General features: G+C 43.1%; 1 protein-coding gene across 1 annotated transcript in view; it reads left to right on the top strand.

Moving 5' to 3' along the window:
* EPHA4 (EPH receptor A4) overlaps positions 1 to 12,979 on the top strand; it is a 103,058-nt gene that overhangs the window by 48,274 nt on the left and 41,805 nt on the right. Inside the window, exon 5 of the mRNA XM_086468450.1 lies at positions 11,680 to 12,018. Within this exon, the coding sequence (XP_086324576.1) occupies positions 11,680 to 12,018 (339 nt within the window). The remainder of the gene's footprint in view (positions 1 to 11,679; positions 12,019 to 12,979) is intronic.

Here is a 12,979-nt window from a genome sequence, read left to right as displayed (position 1 = left end):
ATGGAGAATAAATTGCCTTACCAACACACAAATCCAGGCTGGAAAACAAATTAGTCTCAACCATGGCCCTCATCCCTGAATTTCCTTCTCTGTAAGGAGATACTCTGTGAATTACAGCCTGGCGCAGGCAGGTGCAGTTCCCACCCAAGTTAATGGGCATTGGTCCTGCATCCCCACTGTTAATGAGCTGGGTTCTCTAACTGTTTCTTAACAAACAATGCTCACATTATGACTGAGAACGAGACGGTTTTGTATTGTTTATATTGTCTGTTCAATTCAGATTATTAATGATTTTTAATTGGGAGCCCTTTACAAAAGAGAGATTACCAGCATACACTGTCCATCTTGAAATCTGTCTCAGTAAATGACCCTGAATAATTTAGTCTGTTGTGCCACCCAAACAGTGACTGATTGATTGATATTTTGGCGTGGCCTGAAATATTTCTAAAACGGTTACATTTAAGACAGTATACCGGAGAAGCTTAGAGATAATGAGAGCAAATTTAGTGAGATGCAAAAGAAAAGTGCCTGCTTTAAAAGGGCTTTCTCCAGTTTAGGTTATCAAGAAATCGAAGATCCTGACTTCAAACAGCAAACATCACTTACTTGTCTTTACATTCGCCTCTTCTAATTGAATTTAGTGCGCTGCTGTATTTCCTCCAGAAAGTATATTGTTTTTAAATTACCATTTCAGTGCTATTACTCAAGGCTCCTGCTTCTAATGCTTTCTGACAGTTATCAGCATAATGAACCATAATGAAATGATGAGCAATCTACAGTGGAAACTCAGTGTGGATTCCACTAGAGCTGTGTGACTGTCTTGTTAAAATTTGAATGCACGTTAAAATAACGCTGTCCTTATTTGTTTCCAAGGTCAAGGCTTTTAAAAAGGTCTGAAAGGTTTAAACGCTTCAATTCTGCAAATATTGCAGTCTAATATATGCCCTTAGCACAATCTTGTGTTGTATTTAGTATATCTCAGAGATAAATATTTGACCTGCATTTTCAAAAGAAGAGAGAATTTACCTACCTAATAACTGTGCTTGCAAATGAGTAACTATACAGGAGCTGATTATTTTGAGCATATGTTTATTATGATTGCTTAGACTTCTAAATAAACAAATGTGCTCTTTTTCCTTCAACTTAACTTGTGCCTCTTTTAAATTTCCAGACAGACGCCGATTATCACTGTTCTAGCTTTTAGAAGAATAAGAAAGTAGGACACAACATGCAGTCATGCTAGTAGTATTGTAGGTAGCTTTGCACTGGCTTTGCCATGCTTCCTTCCCAGAATTTGCACACTTCTTCTGGCACTACTTCAGTCTAAGCTCTTCTGTTGGAGCCTGTTCTCTCTAATATGAAGTGTATGCTGATACAGCCTCATGACTTTCAGAAGTTAAATTTATGACGTCATAATTCTTCCATGTCTTTATATATTTCCATACCTTAAGTAAATTATTTTGTTCTCAAAACATCATATAAGGTTGTTCATTATGTAAACAGTACCTCAAAATACCTTTTAAAATGCAGTATGGTAGTTGCAAGAGCAGAGGGAACCATGCATAGGCAGTATGGAGAGAATGATTTTTCTTCTCCACATAGGCTAGGAAAATAGACCATCCATCGCTCCATTGCTGCCAGATGGAGAGAAAGGGATTGTGAGTGATGGGAATCTCAAAGGAGAAGGCTGTCTCCCCTCGTCTGTGGTGATGGGCTGAAGGAATTGAGAAAATGTTGAATAAGAAGGGGAGTGGTTATGGCTTGAAGAGAAGAGACAGGAGTAATTTGACAATGTGTGTTTATAATCAGCAGACTTAAAATCATCACCCCTTTAAATACAGCAACTGTTTATTAGCTGTCTTCTGATTTTTCTGGCCAGAACCTTAAATTAACAGAGGTATTCACTCAATTAAGTGGGGGCTTTGATTTGGTTAGTGAGGACCCAGTTCTGTAGAGCTGTCGAAGTAAATTAGAGGGCAAGCAGAATAAGTGATTCAGCAGTTGGACCAATGGTGGAACAACTTATTTTTGTGGTTGGATTTCTTTCCTATCAGATAACTTTCTGGTACCCGCAGTGGAATTATCTTTTTATCTCGAAAGAGTGAGTGAACTCAGGTGGTATTGTCTGCAGCACAGCATATTAAAGTAGATGTGATAATGTGTCTTAGCATATGTGGCAATGTAAAACCCTTTGGTGGGTTTTGGAAGAGAAACCTGGAGCCCGCGGGGGCGGTGCCTGCAAGCATCAGTTTTCCCACACCTCTGCCAGTGGTAACTAGACCTCTTTGCTTAACTCCCTTAGCCTAGAGAGAAGAGGACATATCGATTGGATTGTTCTCCAGGTGAAAGGAACAAAGCCTATTGTGAAGCTGGTAACCAGGGTTCTTTCGACAAGTAAATAGGAAATTGTACATGCCACTAAAATGGGCATTTTATCATTGGCACTGGTCCAGGATCCCTAGCTTGGCAGAACTCCCACTGAAGTCAAATGAGTCTTGCCCAAGTAAATAAATTAAGAATTGTTTACCAAATCAGCTGCCTTATTAAAACCCAGTTAATGCTAACCGTGCACAGAAAAGAGAAGGGGGTTGGAAATAGAGCAGATGACTGTTATTGCAAGTGGCTGCTGCATCTTGCGGACTGTTGACTTTGGTCTCACCAGTTGTAAAAACACATAATCCGTAATGATAAATGGTCAGGAGCAGCCAGGCAGACAAGAAGCAAGGGTTGTGCGAACTGTCAATGCTTGTGTAAATGAGCCCACAGCAACAGGAGACCTGTCCGTAACTGCTGAAAGAAGCAATTAGGGGCAGCAACATACGCAACTGTCAAAGGAAAGTGTGGGCTTTATTTCTAAGCCTAAACTTATACAGCCCAGGTGTTTACTCTGCTTTATAACTTGTCTTTCAGATGGTTAAAAGATCAACAACAAAGGCTTATCTGAAGGGCTTCACAGCTCCCATGCTGAAACATTATTGACAGCTCCACAGTTGTACGGGTTTAATGAAGCTTTTTGAGATGGAAAGAGGACGCCAAAGTGCTTTTTCTTGAAGGCCGTGCCTGGCACTGCTTTGCCAGACATTTTAGTGAAGGAACTTAAAGAGTCTAAAGACATTGATTATTTAATAATTACTTTCTTTGCATCCACTGTGAAATTAGTAAACTTTGTATTTCACACTTAGCCCTGCCTTCAGGGAGATGAATTTTAGGATCATGATCAAGTTAAAGAGTATTGATTAGAATTGTTAAAGGCTATCTGTACAGTAACGGCATCGCGAGCCTTCTTGAGAGAGCGGCAGTCTGGTCACATTGGTGAGGCTGGCAACGCGACTGAAAGCCTCAGCAGCGTCGTACTGCCTCTTAGTGCCTGAGCTAGCTCCTTCAAAGTTACTGGATGTATTTCCAGTGACATTTCATTGCTCTCTGTAGATAAGATCTTCGGAGCTGTTCATTGTACTGATCTTTTCTTTTTTACACCTCTTTATTGGTTCTCTTTATTCTTGCTGTGTTGTACACAAAAGCTGGCTTTCACATCTCGTATAGCAGATGTGCTAAACTTTTCACTGCTTCTGATAGTGCGTTTCTAGTTAGATTTTCTTGCTATTAGACACTGGGATACTTACTCCAAGGTGCCTGCTGCTCCTGTAACTTATCAAAGACTTAACTGCTCCTGTGTAATATAGCCAAGGCCAAGTTGCTGATTCAAAATGGGCCATTTCATACTAGGCTCCTTTTAAATGATGGTGAGTCATAGCAGCCTTCCCTGTTGTATGAATCTTGTTTATTATGTAGCAAATTAGCTCAAGATTTCTGAATACCATGAGTTCCCTTTGAAATCACCAGAGATGAAGAGGGTCAGCGTCTCCGGAGCAGGCTCATAAAAGAGGATCCTTTTGTCAGTCCTGGTCCAAAGCCCGTTGAAGCTTGCTGGTCTGCCTGATTGACTTTGATTAACAAACACCCGTAGTTGGCACTCTGCTTATGTTTATAGGGTTTTCTCAGTTTGAGGGTGAAGTGAGAAAGCTTCAAACTGCAGCAGGTTATTGTATTTTTTTTACTGTTTGTTAGAATAATTTTTAATCCTTTTGAAGCTAAGGTCTGCTTTTTCTGCCTCAAAAGAGAGGTGATATTTTCTCAAGGAGAGTGCGGGAATGGTTAAAGAAGATTAAAGTCTTTTCTACATGCTTGAGGTTTTCTGATGTCTGGTGGGAATTGCCAATGAAGCTTCCTTCTGATTTCACGCTGTCAGGCAAATGCAGACCAAATGCAGGGTGACAACCCACTTGAAAATAATTCTCCATTGCCCTGGCTGTGGAGACATCCGTTACCTGATAGAGAAATGTGCTTTTACACACGTGCACACATAGACTGAGTAAATTATTTTTTTAATCATTTTCTCCTTCCGGGGCTCAAATGCTTCATCCTGCTTGTTACTTAGTCACATACATATCTTTTGAAAGCATCTTTCTTTTAAAGGAGGGTACGTTTATAATGCACTGATCTGGTGACTGACAGGATGCTCATAATGAAGGCTTGCCTTCTTGAGGGTATATATTAGCACTCCATGGAGAGTGTGGGTTTCAGCTTGCGGTTTTAATAGATCTCCTCCCACAGGCAGATCTTTCAAGGTAATAAATTAACATACCATAGGTTAGTAGTAAACAGATGTGGTTACAGTCCAAATACCAATAATATCAGTTTAGTCCTTAATGGGTAATGTTGCTGCCAAAATAATCCCCTACTACTGTTAATGGCTGAGGACTAAGCTGGCACAAAAAATGGAGCTCCTGGTAAGGAGCCATCTGCCAGGGAACAGGCTGTGACAGACGAGTGCAGGCAGGTGATTGTTCGTGGCTAGAGAGTGCTTTATTTTGGGTGCCATCAGAGTGGGTTTCTTATAAGTGCTAAATTCACTTCAAAGCTGTTAAGTGTCAGAACCGCGTGCTGAGGTGCTTGTTGATTTCTTTTGTGGTGGTTTTGTTTGGTTTTCGGCCTAAGAAAAATAGTATATAATGGCCACTCAGGTCTGATAAAATTGGCCAAACCAAAGCCCAGAACTTTATCTTTAGTGCTTTGTCCACAGGATAGTTGAGAAAAGGAAAAAAGAATGTTTTTACTTGCTTATAGCTTTGGTGAACAAAATCTGTTTGCCCAAAATGTGGAGCTGCTAGATGTCTAAAAGTGGGATTCTGGCATACTATCAACCTGGGGCAGCAGAGAACCAAGCTGCAAGGTCTTCCTTATTTTTTGTCATTTTATGGGACAACAAAGTCACTCAGGAGCTGTTTTGTCGGGAACCATTTCTATCTCTTCTCCTTTCACTGTCCTTTAATCCACGCCTCCTAACCATACACTGTTGCTGAACTAAATTAACTGGTTTAGTGAAGACAGTATTCTTCATGTCAAACAAGTCTGTCTGGTCCAGTTGTAGAAAACTGTAATTGAATTTACTGCATACACCCACAGAGACTTTCAGGGAAGCACCTTGCTGGGCAGAACAGTAATAAAAAAGGAAGATGTAAAACCAGGGATATTAAAACCTTTGTCATAACCATTTAAATACAGTTCCCCAGCACAGTGCACTTACAGTTCTACACTCAGATCCCAGGGTTAGTTTCCAGAGATATTTTTCAGTTGTGTAGCTTGGTTAGGTTTACAGCTGTAGGGAGAAAGGGTAGGCAGACTTGGTCTGTCTGCATGCCTGACAAATCGTACCTGTCTGCCTATCTCACTGGAGTCCCTCCAGCTCCGGGAGCCCAGCTACAGCGTGCCCTTTGATGGCGGTTTGTAGTAGATGGAGTTTGTCAAGGGAGAGGTGCTCGCCTTTGGACTTGTGGCTTGGTGGCAGTGCTGAACTTGCAGTCCTAGTGCAGCCTGGCTAGACCCCGTCCTTGTGCATGCCGAGCATCCTGGTGTCTGTCCTTTCCCTTTGGCATGCATGAAGGGCTGGGTGTGACCAATCCCTGAGGGCAGCAGGAATATTCACTCAGCTGCAGCTAATGGTCTTTGTGCTGTTTGCCTTTGGAATTGTCCATTTCCTTCAGGATAGACTTCCTTTTTCCTTGGAGGAGTGATTTTGCCAGTTCCACTAGGTTGAACCTGCTGCAGTTGTACTGTTCCCCTTTGGCAGCAGGAAGAAAGGGGCTTTGGGATGAGTTCCTCAGCAGGATGTTATCTGACCAACAGGCAAACTTTGAGCCAACAACCTCTGATGGTCCCTCAGTGTGTAGGGTAGCTGATTAAAGTGCAAAATACTATTTTCCTTGTGATTAAACAGTTTGCTGATGAATTGTTGTTATGCCCAGTGTTAGTCTGCAGCCTGCTTTGCTTCGCAGCCGTGGCCCCTTACCATTTGCACCCCACAGGTGCTAGTTCAGTCCTGGATAGCGAGTTCATTACAGGTCTTCACTGTGGAAGCTGTATGTGACTCACTTCAGTGCTCAGACCAGACTTGATCCTTGTTAAGTATCACAGAGGCTCCTTAACTATGCCCATGGAGACCTATAATCCACAGAGAGCTGACACATAGGTAATGTAGCACGCAGAGATGTCCTGTGGTCTGGAAGGCAGAAGGGAGCCCATCAGGTGTTGATATGTGCCATTGTCATGGTTTTCATCAAGCCTTGTATGAGACTTGCAGTAGTGTGCAGGAGGCTTTTGGCTGGAGAGGGATTTGGTAGGAAGGGCAAGAGAGAAATATTGATGCATGAGAAGTTAAAATGCAGCCTGAGATTGTGGTGAGAGTGCTAAAATACATCGTCCTTTTGATACAAGTAATGCTTATGCTATTAACCCCTTAAAAGCTCTAATGTTCCTGAATATTCATTTGACATAGGATATAACATTGTCCTTAAGACACATCTGTCTGTCTATGGGTGAAATAGACAGATATAATGGCTACAGCTTATTGCAGCAAGAGAAAGCCAAACAGTCTGTATTGCCCAATACATTTAAGTAAATCTAATAGGAGGGTTGAGGAAGATATCAAGATTAGCTTGACAAAGATTATTTGTTTCCAAACAGACTCTTCAGTGTTTTCCTCAGCCCTGACACACACAATGAACTGCTCCACCCAGGGCCTTTCCATTTGCTTCATGGCTCAGTTGATTTTGATGGGTTTATTGTGAAGCAAGATTTATGGAGCCCCAGGAAGGAATAAAATTAAAAACTTCCGTTCCGTGTGTTCCCACAGAGGAGTCCCCCATGTCTGCTCACAGTGCTGGCAAATAGGCTGGGTGAGGGATCTGGCTATCAGGCCCCATGATCAAATCGCGTCCTTTTTGCTGTCCCCCGATGGGAGACATGTGAGCAGCTCTGCAGATCCATCTCTCGGGTTCTGTTGTCTTGGGTAAGGAAAGCAGGAGCACTTGGCTTCCTAACATCATAAAATGAACTTTAAAAATTAATTGTCTTACAAAATAAAAATGTCTAGCGTTTGTGTTTTTTTTTTTTTATTATTTTTTTTATTTTTTTAACTTCTGTAGGGACTGTCACATTTTAAAGCTCTTCTGGGCTGTGTGGCACTATTAGCTCCATGCTTCCAGACTGCCAAATGGCTCATGCAATAGCATGCTTCTATCAGCAGGAATTTTTTTTTAAAAAAATGCTGTAAATCATGGGGTTCGGGACAAAATCACAGACGTTGGCACCCGTTTCAATGGCGCAGCTCCTTGTCTCTCCTCTCCTCTGTCCCGTAGCTCCATTTTTCTGCATCAGGGCAGAGGGTTTGTGTGAGGGTGCTGGTCTGGCCAGCAGGATGCTGTTGGATCCTGCTAGCTGGGTTCATCTTGAAACAATGCTGGCACTTCCAGCCTGCCACAGCGCTGAAAGGATTTTCATCTTATCTATCGGCAGTGGCTCTGTTGTCAGAAACAAAGCAAATCCTGATCACCATTGAAGGAGGAGATACGCCCTGTGTTTCAACATCTGAAACCAGGCCCATCAATCTGAAATGCTTCCCCACTCCCAGTGCCAACAGCTCTATTGATGACTATGCTCCAGAAAGAAAAGAAATTGCTTTTCTCCTCACTGTAATGTCAGCCCACCATTTGGAGACTCCCCCTCATCTTCCTTTTCATGCTGGAGGTGGTGCACTCATCTCTGTGACCTGCAAGCATCTGCTTCCCTGGTTTTCCACTTCATTGCGTCTCTGTTTAGACACTGCAATGCCCTGTCCCACATACTAATTACTGACTTCTTGCTTCTGAGGAGCTTGATTCATTCTGGCACATTTTCCCATGTGAAACTGGACCTAGAGCCTTGGAAAATATCTTAATGGACATCAGAGTAAGTCTGAGTTTAACCCCAAACTGGCTGATGTATCTGAGCTAAAAGGCACCTCTATCAGACCGTAACTGTGGCAGTGTGAACCTTCCTTGTGTGGTTCCTTTGTTTCATTAATATCACCCTAAAATGAGGGCAGCCCTGGCAGACTTGTGTGTTGCTCAGGGAGGGGAGGTTTGCACTGGCACCATCTTATCTCAGCTCTCCTGGCTGTGCTCTGAAGCGGTGCTCTCGCTTGTGAGACTGCAGTAAGTGAACACTCTGCAAGAAAACGCCTTTTGCTTTTTCTTGCTGCAAAGCTCTTGCTGTTCCCACAGGAGCAGTTTCTGTTCAGGGCTTGCTGCTGCCTCTGGGAGGACGGATGGCCTCAGCTCCCACCGGCTCTGGCAGCCGCTCTGGCCAGGTCAGACCTTCACTGCACAGTGTGGTCTTGGGCTTGCAGTCTCTTGAGGCTGCTGGTTTCCTCCAGAGGCTGTTGCTTGTCCTGCCTCCTTGATGGTGAGGAGGGACAAATGTCACGCTGTGCATCTGCCTGCCCTGAAGAGAGAGAGCCCTGGTGTGATGCAGTCTGGGGAGTTTTGGAGTAGATGGGGTTTAGATCAGTTCCTGCTCATCAGTTCCTGTGCTGCCACTCGAGTTCATGATTTCAGGAGGGTCTTCCACCTCATTGCACTCAGAGTTTATTTTTGAAAAGGAGGCTCGTGTATTTGCAGGCTAAGCAGAGACTGCTTTCTCCTGCTCAGGGGAGCTGCCAAACCCAGCTTTTGGGAGGAGAACTGGTTACAGGACAGAGGCACTGGGCTGAGACCTGGCAAAGTTGTGGCTGATGCCCAGATCTGTGTTGTATCCTCACCACATCTCTCTCTACCTCAGTTTCCACGTGATGAACAGAGATTAAAACCAGTTTCTTTCCCTTTTCTTTTCTCTGCTAGTTTCCAAGGATTTTTGGAGCAGGAAACATCTCTTACTGTGTTTGGTAACTGATCTTTGAGCGAAAGGGTTTTATCCTTAGGAGTCCTAAATGTTGCCAGTGTGTAAATAAAAGTCATGAATGGCAGCCCGGTGGTGCAGCAGGCAGGAGGGCTCCCTGTTGCAGGGGCTGGCCCGAGCTTTCTCTTCTTCTTGCAGTAATTCTACCTGTCAGCGTCGATTAACTCAGAGACTGTTTCAAAGGTTTGGCAGGAAGGGAGGGTTTCCCTCTTTTCAAAATGAATATATTAATTTTGTATTTCTGAAGTGAGCATAGAGAAACAATCCTTGCTGAGCTACTCTTGCAGCAGAGGCCTTTTATTTAGGTACTGAAAATAAGTAGATACGTTTGACCTCTATGTAATTTAAGACTTTTCTTAACCTGCCTGCCTCTTCTAAAATAAAAGTCCTGTCTCCTGCTGAACATGTGTTATATCCTGGCGGCTTCAAGCACAGACCCAATGACATGGTGCAGCCCTCAAAAACTTGTCCTTCATAGTGTGCTCAGGTCTCAGGCTTCCTTTTAGATGCACCTGATGAATTGAGAATTAATCTTCGCCATAGTCACCTCTTAATGGCTTAATCATTTTAGCCTGATGGCTGGTTTTGTACATTTGGCATATGAGAGATTATGATTGATTTATTTATGGACTTAATGAAACTATTGGTGATGGATGAAATTTTTCCAGTTTGATAACATTTGACAAGTAACAGGAGTGGAAAACCTGGAATGAAACTTGCCAGAACTTTCTTTTTCCCTTCCTTTTCTACCAGGAGATCTGGTTAAACTTTTTTTGAATTCCAACCATCAAATATATTTTAATAAAAAATTTAAGCAGCTTTCATATGCTCTCCTGTGTCTTGAATAAAAATTGAAATTGTGACTTTCTGCAAAAATATTTCTAGTATTTTTCTGGTAATAATATTTGTATTTAAAGCTGTGAGTAATTATAAAAACTGGTGTTCTTACTATATGACGGTTTGGATCATTACATTTTGCAAGCTTCGTTCTCACTCTGTGTTTCACTTCTGTTCGACACAGTATTTGCCTTATGTCCTGTCCCAAAGTATTGCTTGCATAGTCCGAGTGCCCTTGTGCTCCACCCCAGAAGAGGCTGCCTTTTGATGATCACTGAAGCTTTTTGTGATATATAAAATACCCATCTGTTTCATGGGGTTGCTCTGAATCATTCTAGGTAAATTTAAGGATACAAAAAAGTGTCTCTCACCTCAACTGTATTGAAATCAGATTAAGAGTCACAAGATTAACTCTTCTGCATTTTCAATGTGTTTATTGGTTTTCGCCCTGTGGGGATTTAAGCATATAAATAAGATTTCTGCCCGTGTGTTGGTTACAGAGCGAGGCAAGACACTGCTGGAGGCAATTCTCCCGGTTGGGCAGAACCAACCATTACAGTCCCAGCAGGTTGCTGAAGGTGCTGGGAGGAGCTGCCTCTGGTGGGCTCTGCTCTGCTCCTGCTGCCCTTTCCCTGTGCCCAGTGCTGCCCCTCTGCTGCCCAGGGAGGTCCTCACTCAGCCTGCCTTCGGCTCTGTCCCCAATTCCCATAGTCCCTGTGCTGGAACCAGCTGGGAGCTGTTTGGCAGCATGTTTATGAGTCTTAGTGTTCTGTCTTGGTGGTGCAAGAGCTGACCTTGTGTCTCCGATTCAGTCTTATTTCCAAGCTTCCTGTATGGTCTCTTGTTCCTGAACAGTTTTCTTGTATCAGCTCTTCTTTCAGCTGCTCATCGTATTTTCCTCCCCAATTCTTCCACATTCTCCAGCACTCTCCTATTGTAACCTTTATTCTTCCTCCTTCAAACCCTTAGTTCCGTGTCCAACTTTCTACTCAAATCTCCTTCCTCTGTATCCCAAAGTGTCATGTCCAGCTCCCTGCTTGATGGGCTTCAGTGTTCAGTGAATGTGATCTGATGTCAATTTGTCTGGATAATACTGCACTTCTATTATTAAGGAAAAAATATCGGGAGATCAACAATTTCAGTGACCGTCTGCCTGTAGGTGATAGGGAACCTTAAAAGTCTCAAGTGAAGCAGGAGTTTGTGCATTTGATGCTTTGCTCTGGAGATCATGGAAAAATGAATGCAAAATATATATTTTAACTTTTTCATAATGAGTATAAACAGTGAAAGTGAAAAAACCCCAGTCTTGTTTAATTGCAGTACTGGGCTTTCAGGTTCATTTAGAGCTGGAAAATACTGTTAATTCATCAGATGAAGAGATCAGAGTTTGAATTACCAGTTAACTTTTGACCTTCATTAAGAACACAGAGAAGTAAAATTCTGTGTGGTCTCCACTGCTTTTGACTTAATTGGGAATTGCACATGCTCAGTATCTCCCAGGACTCAAGTCTCACGATACCATGTAAGGTTTTTCCAGTTACTAAATGCATGTGGCCTTTTTCCTTCTAGGCCCCCCATCTGCTCCCCAGAACCTGATTTCCAATGTCAATGAGACATCGGTGAACTTGGAGTGGAGCGCCCCCCAGAATAAAGGTGGTCGGGAAGACATCTCCTACAATGTGGTATGCAAGCGGTGTGGTGCCGGCGACCTCAGCCGCTGTCGGTCCTGTGGCAGCGGGGTGCACTTCAGCCCCCAGCAGAGCGGCTTGAAAACCACCAAAGTCTCTATTACTGACCTCCTGGCACACACTAACTACACCTTTGAAGTCTGGGCGGTGAATGGAGTGTCCAAGCAAAATCCCAGCCAGGACCAAGCTGTGTCAGTCACTGTGACAACTAACCAAGCAGGTAGGAATCTAAACAGAAAATCTCGTCCTTTCTCTTCTGTCAGATTTTTAGGGAAGCTGTGATTTCCATTACATTTAGCATTAGCAAATGAGTGCAAGGAGCCCTAAGATGTGTAACTGGGTCAAACCCTTATTTTCTGCTTATTTATATGAATAGTTTAAATTCTTTAGAGCTAAAAAAGCAAAGAAGGGTTTGACTTCTGTAGCTGGGAGCAGAGCTCTGCTGCAGCATGCTGCGAGGACGCTGGGAGGCATTCTACCGAAGCAGAAGAGCACAGCTGCCCTGGGCGATGCGAGGGGACAGAGCCAGGGCCACCAGCGGCTAGGCCTTTGGTAGTGGAGACCCTGCACAGGGACAGGAATACACCCTTGGTGTTTACAGAGGGCAAAATATGCACTTGGGGAGCACAGGATTGTGCTTCTGCCCCCTTCCAAAAGGGGCTGCGTAATTAGATTCAAAAAGAGGAGAGCGTTGGTGCTCGCTTGCCTGGCTGCTCTCTCTGTTCCTGCAAAGTCAATTAGATTCCATCCCGTTGTTAAATAAATACCTCCTTAACCTGCTGCTAACAGCGTTTCAGTTGATCAGAGCTTACTTTAGAAATCCTATATGAGCTTTCATCTTCATGCCGGCTGATTTTTCCGTTTCGCTCATCTGGGTGAGTGAAATACTATTTCTGTTTATACCCGATTATTTCAGATACCCTAGGCGGTTCTAGTTTTTTCAGTCCCCTGTGCTTGACCTAGTAAAGGCTGCTGTAGCAGATTGCCATTTAGTTTTAATGATAATTTGTATGATTTTTTTCTTTAATTACATGAAAACATTTCTTGTTTGCAGGTAGCTAGGGTTTCAATCCCAGAGTTCCAGTTGAATTTTTAATTTAATGCACAAAATTATACAGCTTTGAATATGACACTCCTCTATATGCAAATTAGATATCCAGACTGTCAGACTGGCTACAAGG

This window comes from Leptosomus discolor, chromosome 7 (genome assembly GCF_034619465.1).
Source record: "Leptosomus discolor isolate bLepDis1 chromosome 7, bLepDis1.hap2, whole genome shotgun sequence".
Classification (NCBI taxonomy): Eukaryota; Metazoa; Chordata; class Aves; order Leptosomiformes; family Leptosomidae; genus Leptosomus; species Leptosomus discolor.
This window is presented reverse-complemented; position numbering and strand designations above follow the sequence as displayed.